At 41.4% G+C, this 17483-nt stretch overlaps 1 protein-coding gene across 1 annotated transcript in view; it reads left to right on the top strand.

Annotated features, from left to right (window-relative positions):
- Positions 1–16997, top strand: part of LOC126199324 (glutathione S-transferase D7-like) — a 78074-nt gene extending 61077 nt beyond the window's left edge. The window contains exons 5-6 of the mRNA XM_049936165.1: positions 1042–1209; positions 16528–16997. Coding sequence (XP_049792122.1) covers positions 1042–1209; positions 16528–16686 — 327 coding nt within the window. The 3' untranslated portion in view covers positions 16687–16997. The remainder of the gene's footprint in view (positions 1–1041; positions 1210–16527) is intronic.
- The last annotated feature ends 486 nt before the right edge of the window (positions 16998–17483 follow it).

The following is a 17483-nucleotide window of genomic DNA, read 5'->3' as shown; positions in this document are numbered from 1 at the left end:
AATCCATATTCTCCTACTACGTTTCCTTCTCTCCCTTTTCCTACACTCGAATTCCAGTCACCCATGACTATTAAATTTTCGTCTCCCTTCACTATCTGAATAATTTCTTTTATTTCATCATACATTTCTTCAATTTCTTCGTCATCTGCAGAGCTAGTTGGCATATAAACTTGTACTACTGTAGTAGGTGTGGGCTTCGTATCTATCTTGGCCTTAATAATGCGTTCACTAAGCTGTTTGTAGTAGCTTACCCGCGTTCCTATTTTCCTATTCATTTTTAAACCTACTCCTGCATTACCCCTATTTGACTTTGTGTTTATAACCCTGTAGTCACCTGACCAGAAGTCTTGTTCCTCCTGCCACCGAACTTCACTAATTCCCACTATATCTAACTTTAACCTACCCATTTCCCTTTTCAAATTTTCTAACTTACCTGCCCGATTAAGGGACCTGACATTCCACGCTCCGATCCGTAGAACGCCAGTTTTCTTTCTCCTGATAACGACATCCTCTTGAGTAGTCCCCGCCCGGAGATCCGAATGGGGGACTATTTTACCTCCGGAATATTTTACCCAAGAGGACGCCATCATCATTTGATCATACAGTAAAGCTGCATGCCCTCGGGAGAAATTACGGCCGTAGTTTCCCCTTGCTTTCAGCCGTTCGCAGTACCAGCACAGCAAGGCCGTTTTGGTTATTGTTACAAGGCCAGATCAGTCAATCATCCAGGCTGTTGCCCTTGCAACTACTGAAAAGGCTGCTGCCTCTCTTGAGGAACCACACGTTTGTCTGGCCTCTCAACAGATACCCCTCCGTTGTGGTTGTACCTACGGTACGGCTATCTGTATCGCTGAGGCACGCAAGCCTCCCCACCAACGGCAAGGTCCATGGTTCATGGGGGGGGGGGGGGGGAATTTTTGATGTTACGGCAAAGAAAAGAGTAACTTCTCCCCTGTTTTTCCGGGCGCAATATTCTGTATTTCTTAATGCGTCTAGCAGTTAACGAGATTAATTCAAATGTCATCATGTCGTGTTTTGCAGTTCCCTTTGATGTTCCTGGGAAAATCTGACGTGGAACCGGACAAGAAAGCTGCCATATACGATGCACTGGGGATTCTAGAGAAGTTCCTGGAGCCAACTGGATGGGTGGCTGGAGACCACGCCACGGTGGCAGACATCGCCTGCGCCGTGACTACGGCCACTCTGCAGGTCAGCTGCTTCTGGTTTCCTAGTGCCTTGACCTATGGTGACAAAACCCCGGCCATGCACCCGGAAAGCCGACACATTAGCGAATGATTTGGACGAAGTGTCCTTTTGCAAGAGAGCAATTTTGTTTGTTTCAACCCAAAGATGTTTCACCACTGTGGTAGCGTTATCAGTGAGCCTATGTTTATGTCTTTTGAAAGTATAAATATGAAGTGTGTGAGAGAAGTAATAAGATAGACAACACCGCGAGCGAGCTGGCAACACTGTATTGTTCTAGTTGTGTACACCCCCGTGTTCATCCCACCAGTTGCTCAGGCCAATTTTCAGCTCTGTACAGCCATCACATGATTCTCGATAGCGCCGTCAGTGAAGTTGTGTTTTACGAAAATGGAACGGGGGAATTTAGAGAAACGTTATTCTATCAAGTTTTATGCTAAACTTGGGAATCCGCGAGTGTGACCTTTGAAAAGTTGAAACTGGCCTATGGGGAACATTTCTTACCAAGAGCACAAGTTTTTCGCTGGCACAAATTAATCTGGAAGGCCGAGAACACACCATAGATCTCATGGAGACCTTCAACCTCAAAAAGCGACGAAAACGTAGAACGCGTGTTTGCTCTTGTGGGATCAGACCGACGTTTAAGAATAAGGATGATGGGTGATCTGTTAGACACTTTCACTGTACATCAAATTTTGATGTCAGTTCTGCACATACGAAAGAATTATGCGAAAACGGTACAGAAAAACCTCACTGAGCAGATGGACAATGGAAGAAACGTGTACGTTGATCTTCTTGTGAGGATTGTCATTGACCATGAATGGTTCAGTCGTGTGATCACAGCTAATGAATCCTCGATTTTTGAATATGGTGCTGAGACAAAGTGGCTAGGTGAGGACTGGGATACTGCGGCATCTCTTTCACTGAAAAAAGATTGAATGAGCAAATCAATGACCAAAACAATTATTTGCATGATTTTTTGATATTAGGGGTATTGTGCATACAGAATTTGTTTCTCCAGGGCAAACTGTCAACCAAATGTTTTACAAAAATGTCTTCGATAGGCTCAGGAATTTAAGGAGATGGGACCTGGATAAACTGAAAGAACCAGAGGTTGTACAGAGTTTCAGGGGGAGCATAAGGGAACAATTGATAGGAATGGGGGAAAGAAATACAGTTGAAGAAGAATGGGTAGCTTTGAGGGATGAGGTGGTGAATGCAGCAGAGGATCAAGTAAGTAAAAAAACGAGGACTAGTAGAAATCCTTGGGTAACAGAAGAAATATTGAATTTAATTGATGAAAGGAGAAAATATAAAAATGCAGTAAATGAAGCAGGCAAAAAGGAATGCAAATGTCTCAAAAATGAGATCGACAGGAAGTGCAAAATGGCTAAGCAGGGATGGCTAGAGGACAAATGTAAGGATGTAGAGGCTTATCTCACTAGGGGTAAGATAGACACTGCCTACAGGAAAATTAAAGAGACCTTTGGAGAAAAGAGAACCACTTGTATGAATATCAAGAGCTCAGATGGAAACCCAGTTCTAAACAAAGAAGGGAAAACAGAAACACGCCCGGGTTTCCGGGTTCGATTCCCGGCGGGGTCAGGGATTTTCTCTGCCTCGTGATGACTGGGTGTTGTGTACTGTCCTTAGGTTAGTTAGGTTTAAGTAGTTCTAAGTTCTAGGGGACTGATGACCATAGATGTTAAGTCCCATAGTGCTCAGAGCCATTTGAACCATTTTGATTTGAAAGCAGAAAGGTGGAAGGAGTATATAGAGGGTCTATAGAAGGGCGATGTACTTGAGGACAATATTATGGAAATGGAAGAGGATGTAGATGAAGATGAAATGGGAGATATGATACTGCGTGAAGAATTTGACAGAGCACTGAAAGACCTGAGACGAAACAAAGCTCCAGGAATAGCCAACATTTCATTAGAAAAACTGACAGCCTTGGGAGAGCCAGTACTGACAAAACTCTCTGGTGAGTAAGATGTGCAAGACATGCGAAATACCCTCAGACTTCAAGAAGAATATAATAATTTCAATCCTAAAGAAAGCAGGTGTTGACAGATGAGAAAATTACCGAACCATCAGTTTAATAGGTCACGGTTGCAAAATACTAACTACACTCCTGGAAATTGAAATAAGAACACCGTGAATTCATTGTCCCAGGAAGGGGAAACTTTATTGACACATTTCTGGGGTCAGATACATCACATGATCACACTGACAGAACACAGGCACATAGACACAGGCAACAGAGCATGCACAATGTCGGCACTAGTACAGTGTATGTCCACCTTTCGCAGCAATGCAGGCTGCTATTCTCCCATGGAGACGATCGTAGAGATGCTGGATGTAGTCCTGTGGAACGGCTTGCCATGCCATTTCCACCTGGCGCCTCAGTTGGACCAGCGTTCGTGCTGGACGTGCAGACCGCGTGAGACGACGCTTCATCCAGTCCCAAACATGCTCAATGGGGGACAGATCCGGAGATCTTGCTGGCCAGGGTAGTTGACTTACACCTTCTAGAGCACGTTGGGTGGCACGGGATACATGCGGACGTGCATTGTCCTGTTGGAACAGCAAGTTCCCTTGCCGGTCTAGGAATGGTAGACCGATGAGTTCGATGACGGTTTGGATGTACCGTGCACTATTCAATGTCCCCTCGACGATCACCAGTGGTGTACGGCCAGTGTAGGAGATCGCTCCCCACACCATGATGCCGGGTGTTGGCCCTGTGTGCCTCGGTCGTATGCAGTCCTGATTGTGGCGCTCACCTGCACGGCGCCAAACACGCATACGACCATCATTGGCACCAAGGCAGAAGCGACTCTCATCGCTGAAGACGACACGTCTCCATTCGTCCCTCCATTCACGCCTGTCGCGACACCACTGGAGGCGGGCTGCACGATGTTGGGGCGTGAGCGGAAGACGGCCTAACGGTGTGCGGGACCGTAGCCCAGCTTCATGGAGACGGTTGCGAATGGTCCTCGCCGATACCCCAGGAGCAACAGTGTCCCTAATTTGCTGGGAAGTGGCGGTGCGGTCCCCTACGGCACTGCGTAGGATCCTACGGTCTTGGCGTGCATCCGTGCGTCGCTGCGGTCCGGTCCCAGGTCGACGGGCACGTGCACCTTCCGCCGACCACTGGCGACAACATCGATGTACTGTGGAGACCTCACGCCCCACGTGTTGAGCAATTCGGCGGTACGTCCACCCGGCCTCCCGCATGCCCACTATACGCCCTCGCTCAAAGTCCGTCAACTGCACATACGGTTCACGTCCACGCTGTCGCGGCATGCTACCAGTGTTAAAGACTGCGATGGAGCTCCGTATGCCACGGCAAACTGGCTGACACTGACGGCGGCGGTGCACAAATGCTGCGCAGCTAGCGCCATTCGACGGCCAACACCGCGGTTCCTGGTGTGTCCGCTGTGCCGTGCGTGTGATCATTGCTTGTACAGCCCTCTCGCAGTGTCCGGAGAAAGTATGGTGGGTCTGACACACCGGTGTCAATGTGTTCTGTTTTCCATTTCCAGGAGTGTAAATACAGACGAATGGAAAAACTAGCAGAAGCCGACCTCGGGGAAGATCAGTTTGGATTCCGTAGAAATATTGGAACACGTGAGGCAATACTGACCCTACGACGTATCTTAGAAGCTAGATTAAGGAAAAGCAAACCTACGTTCCTAGCATTTGTAGACTTAGAGAAAGCTTTTGACAATGTTGACTGGAATACTCTCTTTCAAATTCTGAAGGTGGCAGGGGTAAAATACAGGGAGCGAAGGGCTATTTACAATTTTTACAGAAACCAGATGGCAGTTATAAGAGTCGAGGGACATGAAAGGGAAGCAGTGGTTGGGAAGGGAGTGAGACAGGGTTGTAGCCTGTCCCCGATATTATTCAATCTGTATATTGAGCAAGCAGTGAAGGAAACAAAAGAAAAATTCGGAGTAGGTATTAAAATCCATGGAAAAGAAATAAAAACTTTGAGGTTCGCCGATGACATTGTAAGTATGTCAGAGACAGCAAAGGACGTGGAAGAGCAGTTGAACTGAATGGATAGTGTCTTGAAAGGAGGATATAAGATGAACGTCAACAAAAGCAAAACAAGGATAATGGAGTGTAGGCGAATTAAGTCGGGTGATGCTGAGGGAATTAGATTAGGAAATGAGACACTTAAAGTAGTAAAGGAGTTTTGCTATTTGGGGAGCAAAATAACTGATGATGGTCGAGGTAGAGAGGATATAAAATGTAGACTGGGAATGGCAAGGAAAGCATTTCTGAAGAAGAGAAATCTGTTAACATCGAGTATTGGTTTAAGTGTCAGGAAGTCGTTTCTGAAAGTATTTGTATGGAGTGTAGCCATGTATGGAAGTGAAACATGGACGATAAATAGTTTGGACAAGAAGAGAATAGAAGCTTTCGAAATGTGGTGCTACAGAAGAATGCTGAAGATAAGGTGGGTAGATCACATAACTAATGAGGAAGTATTGAATAGGATTGGGGAGAAGAGGAGTTTGTGGCACAACTTGACTAGAAGAAGGGATCGGTTGGTAGGACATGTTCTGAGGCATCATGGGGTCACCAGTTTAGTATTGGAGGGCAACGTGGAGGGTAAAAATCGTAGTGGGAGACCAAGAGATGAATACACTAAGCAGATGCAGAAGGATGTGAGTTGCAGTAGGTACTGGGAGATGAAGAAGCTTGTACAGGATAGAGTAGCATGGAGAGCTGCATCAAACCAGTCTCAGGACTGAAGACCACAACAACAGGCTCAGGAAAAGGGTGAATTGAGGACATTGCAGGCAAGCGTATACTGCATCATGAGAACACCCACTGTCGCATTTTGGCATCAAAAGGCACTGCTGTTGTTCCACTGCCCCCCTATTCGCCCGATCTCAGTCCTTGTGACGATTTTCTTTCCCCGAAATTGAAAAATTTTAAAAGGACGTCATTTTGCAACTCTGTAGAGCATCCAAAAGATATGACCAAGACGGGGAACAACTACTTTCCTGGTGTATAGTTGCAGAAGGGAACTACTTTCAAGGGGACAATATTGTTGATTGAAAAAAATTAAAACTTTGGTAGTTAAAAAATCAGTCTAATAATTGTGACTCTAGAATTCGTAGGCACTAAATTTATAGCTATTGTTATCGTTATACTCTAGTTTGCAGTAACTTACTTGTAGCTTACACTGTTGTTTCTTTGCAACTCTCCAATTACTACGAGGTCTTGCTGAAAAGTAATGCCTCTGATTTTTTATGTAAAATCTCAGAATGTTTTTTAAATAACACAAACTTCGTTAACGTTCTACATCCTCATTCTTCATGTCTACGTATTTATTTCTCAACATAGTCATCCTGGAGGCAAAGACTTTTCTCCGAACGAGAAACTAGTTCGTTGATTCCGTCACAGTAGAATGTTTGACTTTGTCGACGAAACCACACCCTCGCCTCTGCTTGTACTGCTTCATCACTGTCAAGGTGAAGTCCTCGAAGGTGTTCTGTAAATTTTGAAAGCACGTGAAAATGGGATGGGACCAAGTCGTGATTGCTTCGAGAACGATCGATGACAGTGAATCCAACGCATCGGATTGTTGTAGATGAGCTGATCAGCAAAAAAAAAAAAAAAAAAAAAAAAAAAAAATTAAAAAAAAGGATAATTAAACATATCGCCAGCTCACTGGTGCAATGAATATCGAAAGCACTGAGTTTGTAGTTATTTATTCTGAAATACTGAATTTTGAAAGTAAAGTTAAATGATGTTGCTGAATAAATTAATGACTGGCCGTAACTGAAACTTCGTTACGTAAAGAATGACTTCCAGTAACCTCAGCGGAACGTAATGCAACATTTGTAAAAAGACAAGCAATTTACTTTTAATTATTGAATGTACTTTAAGCAAATGAGCAACTGATTTTACTTTTAACATAAGAACAATAGAGTACGTATGAAGCCAGCAGAAGGCACTCGATAAGCTAAATACGGAATAAATGAAATTTCGCAATCTTAATTTGTGCTGTGTCTTTAGTTATTAGTTTTGCCAGTGAAATTTTACGTTACTGTAAGTGATTGAATTGCAAACTCGTTAAGCCTCTGTTATGCAATACAAGAATGAACAGTTACTGAGCCGGCCGGAGTGGTCGTGCGGTTCTAGGCGCTACAGTCTGGAGCCGAGCGACCGCTACGGTCGCAGGTTCGAATCCTGCCTCGGGCATGGATGTGTGTGATGTCCTTAGGTTAATTAGGTATAATTAGTTCTAAGTTCTAGGCGACTGATGACCTCAGAAGTAAAGTCGCATAGAGCTCAGAGCCATTTGAACAGTTACTGAGGCAGGTGAAGTTAGACTGAAACTGGTAAAAAAAACTGGCAGTAAATAGTTAATCAGTTTTCATATTTTTACGACACTCGGTGATTGCATGGAAAGGAAAGGGACCCTGCTTCATAATAATGCCTGAGGACAATGACAACACAGGTGCCCTACAAGTTTTAACTATTGTACGTTATTATTCGTGAAAGTTAGTCAATCTTTGTGAAAGAAATGTCACTGGGTAATGGCCGTACAATATTATTTACACTCTCAGCTAACAGTCTTACAATGTTGTAGCTGTGCGAGCGATGAAGAATGTAGCCGACGACAATACTGAGCTGCTGCTGTTGCTGGTTGAGAACCACGAGTCGTGTCCAGAGCCACGGATAATCGAGGGACAGGCAACTGTGAGAACTGCAGCTTCCTCCGTCTGTTCACGCCTACCGGGCTCTCAGTAATCGCGGGTCAACGAAGTAGTTGCGCCCACACCGGCGCGTTCATAGCCGCACACCGCATCTGCGGGAGCGCACAACTCTTTCATCACTCAAGCTGCTCTGCTTCCTCTCTGCTCGCAGCGCGACTGATACTCTCCATACCCAAAGATAAACAACGGCGCATCTACTGCCATTTCGTCGTTCCTATCGATACATTAAAAGTAAGTTCCCTTGGCTATCATCCAGCAATTTATGATATTTGCATTATAATTACAATCAATTATATACATTCACAAATAAATCCACTATTATATCCATTACATATTAAGTACAGTTGGTGTAAAACAGCTTAGAGATTCAAAATTAAAAATGTGGTACAATTTATGAGCGGATATTAAATGTCAAAAGATTTTGGATGGTGCAGAAGGTATTTTATTTACATTTTTGGTGTTACAACTCCACTACTGGTTTCAGGCTTTATTTTAAGCCATTATCAAGTGGTTATAAAAACTGACAGAAATATGGTAAATATATAAATATTGTATGTAATAGAATATGAAAAAAACAATACTTATATATGTACAATATAAGTACAGAAGGAGTTTAAAATTCACAGAGTGCTGTAGAGAAGCAATGTCAAGTGATAAAGTACATGTCAGCTAGATTTAAAAATTTACGTGACCAATGAAATCGTGAGAAAAAAGAACACGTCAAACTAATAAAAATTGTACAATTCAATACGTTCATATCTTAAGACAATGTTATCTTGTTATTCGTCTTAATCACAGACAACTTTCTCTCTAAAACCAGCTGTGCTGACATAGCCATGGCGGTCGTACTAATGTTATGTTTTACAGCTTAGAGTGGGCATCTTACTCCCAAGGAATAAAATGGGACAATGCGCCTACTGGTACATGCCATATCAAATCACCATACTTGCCATTAAAAATCTTTACACTCAGTTATTTCTAATAGATATGAAAAAGATTCGAATGGAGACATGACTTTATAAAACTGCAAGTTTTATTGTCTCTAGTACATGGCACGGAATACGTTCCTAATGTTTCTAAGCACACACACACTAATGTTCAGTCTTATTTCAGCTTATTATTACTATCCTGAGATAACCATTGCTTCTACCGAACCTTGCTAACAGCTTGCTTCTAATTTTGATGGGTTCTCAATCCCGTCCACGAACATTGTAATATTCAGCTGCCTTCCGCATCATGCGGTCGCCGCCATACAGAGCTTCTGGATCACTGGGGGTTCCGCTGGCGGTAGTGCTGATGTGATAGACCACTTCGTGTCAGGTACAGATATCGATACTCAGTAACTATATGTGTAACCTTACACTGTTCACTCATGTCATTATAACGGGTCACCAAAGGTTACTGCATTTTTGTCAATTTATTTTTTCTCTTCTCAACAGTTCATTAACTCAGTTCGTCATGTTTTATCTAGTTGTAAGAGAAATAGTTTTACTTCACGTTTTTATCGAAATAATTCTTCCCAGTTTAATATTATACTGCCGCACGGGATTAGCCGAGCGGTCTCACGCGCTGCAGTCATGGACTGTGCAGCTGGTCCCGGCGGAGGTTCGAATCCTCCCTCGGGCATGGATGTGTGTGTTTGTTCTTAGGATAATTTAGGTTAAGTAGTGTGTAAGCTTAGGGACTGATGACCTTAGCAGTTAAGTCCCATAAGATTTCACACACATTTGAACTTTTTTTTAAAAATATTATACTGAACTTTAACCATTGCCATCTTTGACAGGCAGCTGAGAGACTCTTTGGCTGCATCTTGTTTAAAACCTTTGATCTCACAAAAATTGACACACACAAACATACTTATTCTTGGAAGTATGGTTCGTCTAATGCAACACAACGAAAGATTCTGAGTATTGAGCCATAAACATTTCACTTCTTTCTATTTGTGAAGAATGTTCAGTGGCTTTAAAAGGGAATGAGCAACAATATAAGGCATAAAAAATGACATATATTAACCTTTGTAACTGTTGATGACTAGTAGCCCATATCCAATTAGTTAAGTAATGTATAATGTAGAACGTTGAACAAATACCGTGTGTTTTTTATTCATAAGTTATAAAATATTATACCAAGAATCAACAAAACAACCAGTTAACACAAGGAATATTATTGTCCTTTCATTGTAGTCTGCACTGGTAAGATATTAACTTACTTGGTATAAAATCTTTCGAGCACTTTATTAAATACTTGTGTGTAGGGTAACACCCATATATTTAACTGTGGAACAGAAATGAATAATTTATCGATAAATTAGAGCAATTATGGTTTGTTTTAATAACATTTCTCTAATCGGTGAACCTTTTCCTTTAATAATGTTATTGATTGTAATAGCTGCATTCGAATGTCTGTCTGTCTGCGATTTCCATCACTTATGTAAAGTATTTATAAAGAATAAATGTAATTAACATACATTATATCCTTAAGCTGCACAGCGTAACAAATCGGTCACTGTGTATAAGGCTTCCCGAAAATATGTATCATGATCCCACCAACGTCTTTCGGCTTCCACGAGACACATCTCGAAAGCAAATGAACAAATTAACTACTTCGAAGTAAATGATGTAACATCCTACACTACTGGCCATTAAAATTGCTACACCACGAAGATGACGTGCTACAGATGCGAAATTTAGCCGACAGGAAGAAGATGCTGTGATATGCAAATGATTAGCTTTTCAGAGCATTCACACAAGATTGGCGCCGGTGGCGGCACCTACAACGTGCTGACATGAGGAAAGTTTCCATCGATTTCTCATACACAAACAGCAGTTGACCGGCGTTGCCTGGTGAAAAGTTGTTGTGATGCCTTGTGTAAGGAGGAGAAATGCGTACCATCACGTTTCCGACTTTGATAAAGGTCGGATTGCAGCCTATCGCGATTGCGGTTTATCGTATCGCGACATTGCTGCTCGCGTTGGTCGAGATCCAATTACTGTTAGCAGGATATGGAATCGGTGGGTTCAGGAGGGTAATACGGAACGCCGTGCTGGATCCCAACGGCCTCGTATCACTAGCAGTTGAGATGATAGGCATCTTATCCGCATGGCTGTAATGGATCGTGCAGCCACGTCTCGATCCCTGAGTCAACAGATGGGGACGTTTGCAAGGCAACAACCATCTGCACGAACAGGTCGACTACGTTTGCAGCAGCATGGACTATCAGCTCGGAGACCATGGCTGCGGTTACCCTTGACGCTGCATCACATACAGGAGCGCTTGCGATGGTGTACTCAACGACGAACCTGGGTGCACGAATGACAAAACGTCATTTTTTCCGATGAATCCACGTTCTGTTTACAGCATCATGATGGTCTCATCCGTGTTTTGCGACATCGCGGTGAACGCACATTGGAAGCGTGTATTCGTCATCGCCATACTGGCGTATCACCCTGCGTGATGGTATGGGGTGCCATTGGTTACACGTCTCGGTCACCTCTTGTTCGCATTGACGGCACTTTGAACAGTGGACGTTACATTTCAGATGCGTTACGACCCTTGGCCCCACCCTTCATTCGACCCCTGCGAAACCCTACATTTCAGCAGGATAATGCACGACCGCATGTTGCAGGTCCTGTACGGGTCTTTCTCGATACAGAAAATGTTCGATTGCTGCCCTGGCCAGCGCATTCTCCAGATCTCTCACCAACTGAAAACATCTGGTCAATGGTGGCCCAGCAACTGGCTCGTCACAATACGCCAGTCACTACTCTTGATGAACTGTGGTATCGTGTTGAAGCTGCATGTGCAGCTGTACCTGTACGCGCCATCCAAGCTCTGTTTGACTCAATGCCCTGGCGTATCGAGGCCATTATTAGGGCCAGAGGAGATGGTTCTGGGTACTGATTGCTCAGGGTCTATCCACCCAAATTGCGTGAAAATATAATCACATGTCAGTTCTACTATAATATATCTGTCCAATGAATACCAGTTTATCATCTGCATTTCTTCTTGGTGTAGCAATTTTAATGGCCAGTAGTGTGGGTATAAAAATGTGAGAGCAAGACCTGGTACAGGCGAAGTCTCACAAGCTAGACGTCATGGATGTATCTATGAAACTACTCATTTGGGATACAGAATCAATTGGAGAATGTGGGTTTCGGTAAGCTCTGCAAAGGATTCAGAAGAATTTCAAATGTGATGTTACGAAACGTGACCATGAAACGAAAAGATAGTAGAGAAGTACAGTATATTCAAACCTTATTTAGTAGGAGAGTCACAATGGTTATGAAGAAGTTAGCCATCTAGAATTAGGTACTGGAGAAACGACTCAAACAGTTAATAGGAGGGGAATTATTTTGGACAGCAAAAATTATTGTTTATAGCATAGATTTCCGACGTCATTGCGTGCAGCGTGCAGAAACAAACTTTTACAGGTTAGAAACAGGAGAAAAGGAAATAAACCAGTTGAAAGACTATGGAAGAAATTCGGTCTTGTAAGACTTTATTTCCTGAAAGAGGTATTTGTAATTAGTTTTTCAAATATAATACATCCACTTGTCCTATAAGTTATTAAACACACATTACAAAGTCATGTGACTATTGATCTTAACGTACGTGCAGATAATTTTTTTTTTCCAAAAGGCGGATAAATGTACTTTAATAAAAGAAGTTACATCTGTACGTTTCCAACAATTTCATACCGAATTACAATGCTGAGTTACGTGACAGTTTAATACAGCGAAATCTGCATCTGCTGGTAATTGTATGATCACATCTCTTTCGTCTCACAGCACATCTATTCAAATACATTGAAAGCATGTAAATTTCATTATGTTTCAAAAACCACATGGTGGAACTTGTTGCCATCAATGTATTAGCCCCACTGTTTGTTAAGCTACTTTATGTCGTGATGGATGCATTATAACCACCCACTACACTTTTGGCTAATTAGGACTGAAATGGACCGTGTACCCCAAGTTTCCTTTTGCACATGGCAGGCATCTATCCGAAGAATAAATGAAATCCGTGAAATGTTGGTGCAGTTATAATCGAATCACCGTTACTCTGTATTTGGAGCAATGACGACAAGCAGTAAAAACTATGTTAACGTTAAATGAATATAAAATTTGGCTGCATGGAATTACAGTAATTAGCTAAATTTGAAAAGTGATATAAGTTTAATTGATGAATTAAAGAAAATTAATGGTTTATAATCACTGTCCGCTAATGGTGAAAAACTTGGTAACAATGTTTGGTTTTGTCGTAAGGCGAAAACAGTAAAAAATTGGTAAATATTACTCCAGCGTGATTTCAAATGGATATGTCTCAGAGAAAAAAACTTTCAGTTACATACCAGCTCATGGAAATCTATTAATGGTAATCAAAGAACAAAAAAATTCATTACTAATAAAAAATTAGGAAATGCAAAAATTCGTGAAGTCATTCACTGTAACGCTTACTGTCTTTCATTTTACTCAAAAGTTATTTGTGTTTTGTTCATTATTGAATGCTGCCATTTAGCTTATAATTTATCGTAGTGATAGCGTCATTCAACAATCACTTTCCTGTGAGTTACAGTTACGTAATTTGCGAAGTTAAAAGTTTGATTGTGAAAGAATGGCAAAGTTCGTGGTATGATTTTACTGACTCATTGGTTTCTAGTAACGTCAGTACTGCTAATTACTTTGTGCAATTACTACTATTATTTGCTCAAGACTTTAGCACACATTTCTTACTGATTGCACTTGCGTAAAAATAAAAACATCCTTATTCATGAAAAAGTACAATAAGAAACTGTCTTTTACTGAATTTTACTTTGTTAAGCAATGTCTTTCAAATTACGTTTTACTGGAGTGAAGCACTTAAGTAATTAATAAATGTTCTGCATATTATTGAATTTTTAATTTCTGTTATTTCTTTAAAAAACTGTATAATAGTTCCTCAATCATCAGAAACTCTCAGATCATCAGTAATGGATAGAACGGATCCTCCGTAGGTATTTTGTCTTAAGTAAAAGTGAAGATCATCACTGTGGTGTAATTCGGTATTACTGAAACACAAAATGAACTGTGACGCTGGCTAAGTCTGACCAAGTAAGTGGTTGGATCTTAATTCAGGATGAGATGTCGTTAGTGCAATGTAAGGTATTGTTGGTTGACAATGTGCAGCACAGGCTGATCTTCCTGTAACTCCGTAACAAATGATATTGGGCCAATAGTACTCTTCATGTTAATTTGCATCCTCTTGCAGTAATTGTACTGTTCCCAGTTACTGCCATATACTCGGCCAGCCCTCACCAAATGTATGCTGTGCCATTGCATACTTTAGCACCACAGCTTTCGACCATTGTCCAACAACAACAAAAAATGGAAGGAGAATCACAGCTTCACTCAACTCGACTCTCTCTCTCAACATTCCCTCCCCCCCCCCCCCCCCGCCTTCTCCTCTGCACGGTAATGAACTGCTGGCGCACAGCGATAATGCATCTGCCAGTTCACTAGAATCTCTGACAATATCGCATCGCCCTGTCTAAACCCAGCGTATCTACTTACAACTAGTACTTATTTATCTTAACTATGAGGAAACACTCAATTTCATCGGACACGTCCGAAAGAATAGACACCGCACACTCATATAACTGATTCGTCTAGAAGGGCAAAGGACCACTACCTTCAGTGCGGATGCACAAGTACGTCCGGCGTCCTGGGACTCGCAGAGTAGCGAGCACGGAGGAAATGGACAGGGACTGCAGATGGGTGGTGCTTGGTGGGAATGTGGGTCTGCTATGAGACGTGCTGAGTTAGTCCGTGCAGTTAGTGGTTAACGCACCTCCCTAGTAGGCAGGAGATGCTGGGTTCGAAACCCCATCTAGTAGACATTTTCATTTGTTGCCTCTGGTTCCGCATAATGTCCCAATGCAGCTGACATCAGTAATACCATTCCTTTCTTTCCCAATCTCCCACCTTGACCTTCAATTTACATATTAGTTCACTTATTTACAAACTTTGATTCATAGAAAAAATACATCGAAAAGTAAAACTACAAGGAAAAAATTCGATAGTCCACAGAGTTTTTCTGTTACATTACAACACGCTTAATTAACGATTGAAATGCACTACAATGTGTCACTTTAATCAGTAAAAAATAAAAGTATTAGACGTAATTAAAGTGCATTATAATTATTTGTTATTTCCATGAAACTGGTCTATTTTGGGCCACAGTTAAATAGATTGAGGTTACCCTTGACAAGATTTAATCTCAAACATTTAATGCCTTTTTATCAGACACTAAGATTAAAGAAAACGTTAATATACCCATCACACGAATGACGAACTCCAGTGATCCGCCTGTTAATGGTGTTGGGTATTACACCAAGAAGAAGAAGAAGAAGAAGAAGAAGAAGACGACTGCAGTTTGCTGTTTTTGTGTTAAGAGGATAGAATAAAACTGGATCAGGCATATAATGGCAAAGACTCTGACTGATAACCACTGGGTCCACTCAGAAATAGTCTTGAGCGACTTTCCAGTAGAAACAGAAAAGAAATAGAAATGTCTCCCGTAACAGCCGGAAAAAGGGCTACATGTCTGTCTCCTCACTGTCCCGGCATTCTGCAGACTTTGTTGTAGGCGTTTCCTAAAGTTTTATTCGAGAGCTCTGATTATTTGCCATTTGTCATTTGAATTGCATTTTAGCAGCTTTCAGAAATCTTAGGTAATGTCCTCTTTTTCCATAGGAAACAGACACGTACCAAAAAATATTTGTTCTAAAAGCAGTCTGTTTAAATTGACGAATTCTCACTGGATCTGCAACGTCTGTTACCTTGCCATTCTCAGCCTGTTCCATTGATTATTGTTGATGCATTGGTCAACAGGAAGCCATGCCGCCGAACCCAAGCCTCCAATAGCACTCTTGAGGAAGAACCTATAGCGTCATTTCCTGGCGAGCTTCTTTCCTCTGTCTCTCTGACGCACCCCTACTACAGTGTGTGTGCGAAAAATGATTTGATTCTGGTTCCATTCTAGAATGGAGCGCCTAAGCCGACCTGTTTTTATCGTCACTGAGGATAACTCTTACTTTTGAACACTACTACCAGATGTTCTCCCACGGTGTATGTACGTCGGAGTAGCACACTTTATGAACTTACCCTGCCACCAGAAAATAAATAAACAGATAAATATAAATAAAATTTCAAATAGATTCACTTAAATGTAACCATGCCTTCAGAATACCACTGATTTTCATTTGTCACAACACACTCACATTTTGCAGGCTAAGCATTTCTGAATCCATTTCATCGCTGTTGTCTCATGTACTCACAATTGACTGATGTAATCCAAATTTATTCCACTGATTTCATTTTACTAACCTAGTTCAGTTGAGAAGGAAACGAAATTTTAGTTTCTTCTCTAAATGACTTATTGGTCAGTGCATCAGAAATAATAAACCATTGAAGGACCTCGGGAATATATTGTAAAGATTTTCTGTAACATAAAGCACTTTACCATTATTGTTTTAGATTTACTAATATCATAACAATATGCTGGTTCTCAAGGCATAGTGACACAGCTAATTTTTGTTTTACAGGCAATGGGAGTAGTCCTTGATGCATACCCAAAGATAAGGGAGTGGCTGCAACGATGTAACAGCACCATCCCCCACTTTGAAGAGGAAAATAAGGAAGGACTGAAGGATGTCACAGAAGCCATTAAAAGCAGAGTGACTTATAATGTATATGCGCCGTAACCATGAGGCTTCAAATATCTGTATTTGAAAGTCAGTCACTTATCAGTATGACTGGAGTATTCTTTTGATTATAAATTGCTTACTACCTTTTTTACTATATATTTACTGCTGTCTTTGCTTCCAAGTTTTGGTTTCATTGTTTCAACTTCTTATGCTTATTAAAAGAAAACAAATCATTGGGACCTAAATAATTAGCAATGACATATTTTAATGAAATTCTATAGCACTAAAATCTGTGTATGTAAAAAGTAGATTTATCATTCTTACCATTACCGTACAAAAATAAAACAAGTTTGAAGTGACACCCAAAACTGACAAAGTCAAATTTGTGATATTCATTCGTATCATTGGACGTGTAAATTTATTTAACGAAGTATGTTCTGAGAATAATTCTTTCCCAGTTGTTGAATAATTCCTCTTAAGTTACACCTTTCTTTGATTTCGCATTCAGTGGTTTTCCAATCTCTGCAGACACCTGGACAAATTTTCGGTAATAATTACCCAACCCAATAAATGACTGCAATTGTATAGCTGTGTGTGGTGTTGCAAAGTCATGTACAGCAGAAGTGAGGTGAGGATTGGTCCTCATTCTATCCTAGCAGATAATTAGCTCTGTGCAATTCACCTGTGCGTGAGCAAAATGACGGCTGTTAATGGTAAGTGTGAGATGTGCAGATTTTAACCTGTCAAACGCTTTTTCTAGTCGTTCTGCATCTTTGAACAAATCTTTAGAAAACGCTATATCTTGGAAATAGACTATGTACTTTTGGGTTTTTGACTCTGGAGAACTCCATTGA

This window comes from Schistocerca nitens, chromosome 8 (genome assembly GCF_023898315.1).
Source record: "Schistocerca nitens isolate TAMUIC-IGC-003100 chromosome 8, iqSchNite1.1, whole genome shotgun sequence".
In the NCBI taxonomy this organism is placed as follows: domain Eukaryota; kingdom Metazoa; phylum Arthropoda; class Insecta; order Orthoptera; family Acrididae; genus Schistocerca; species Schistocerca nitens.
This window is presented reverse-complemented; position numbering and strand designations above follow the sequence as displayed.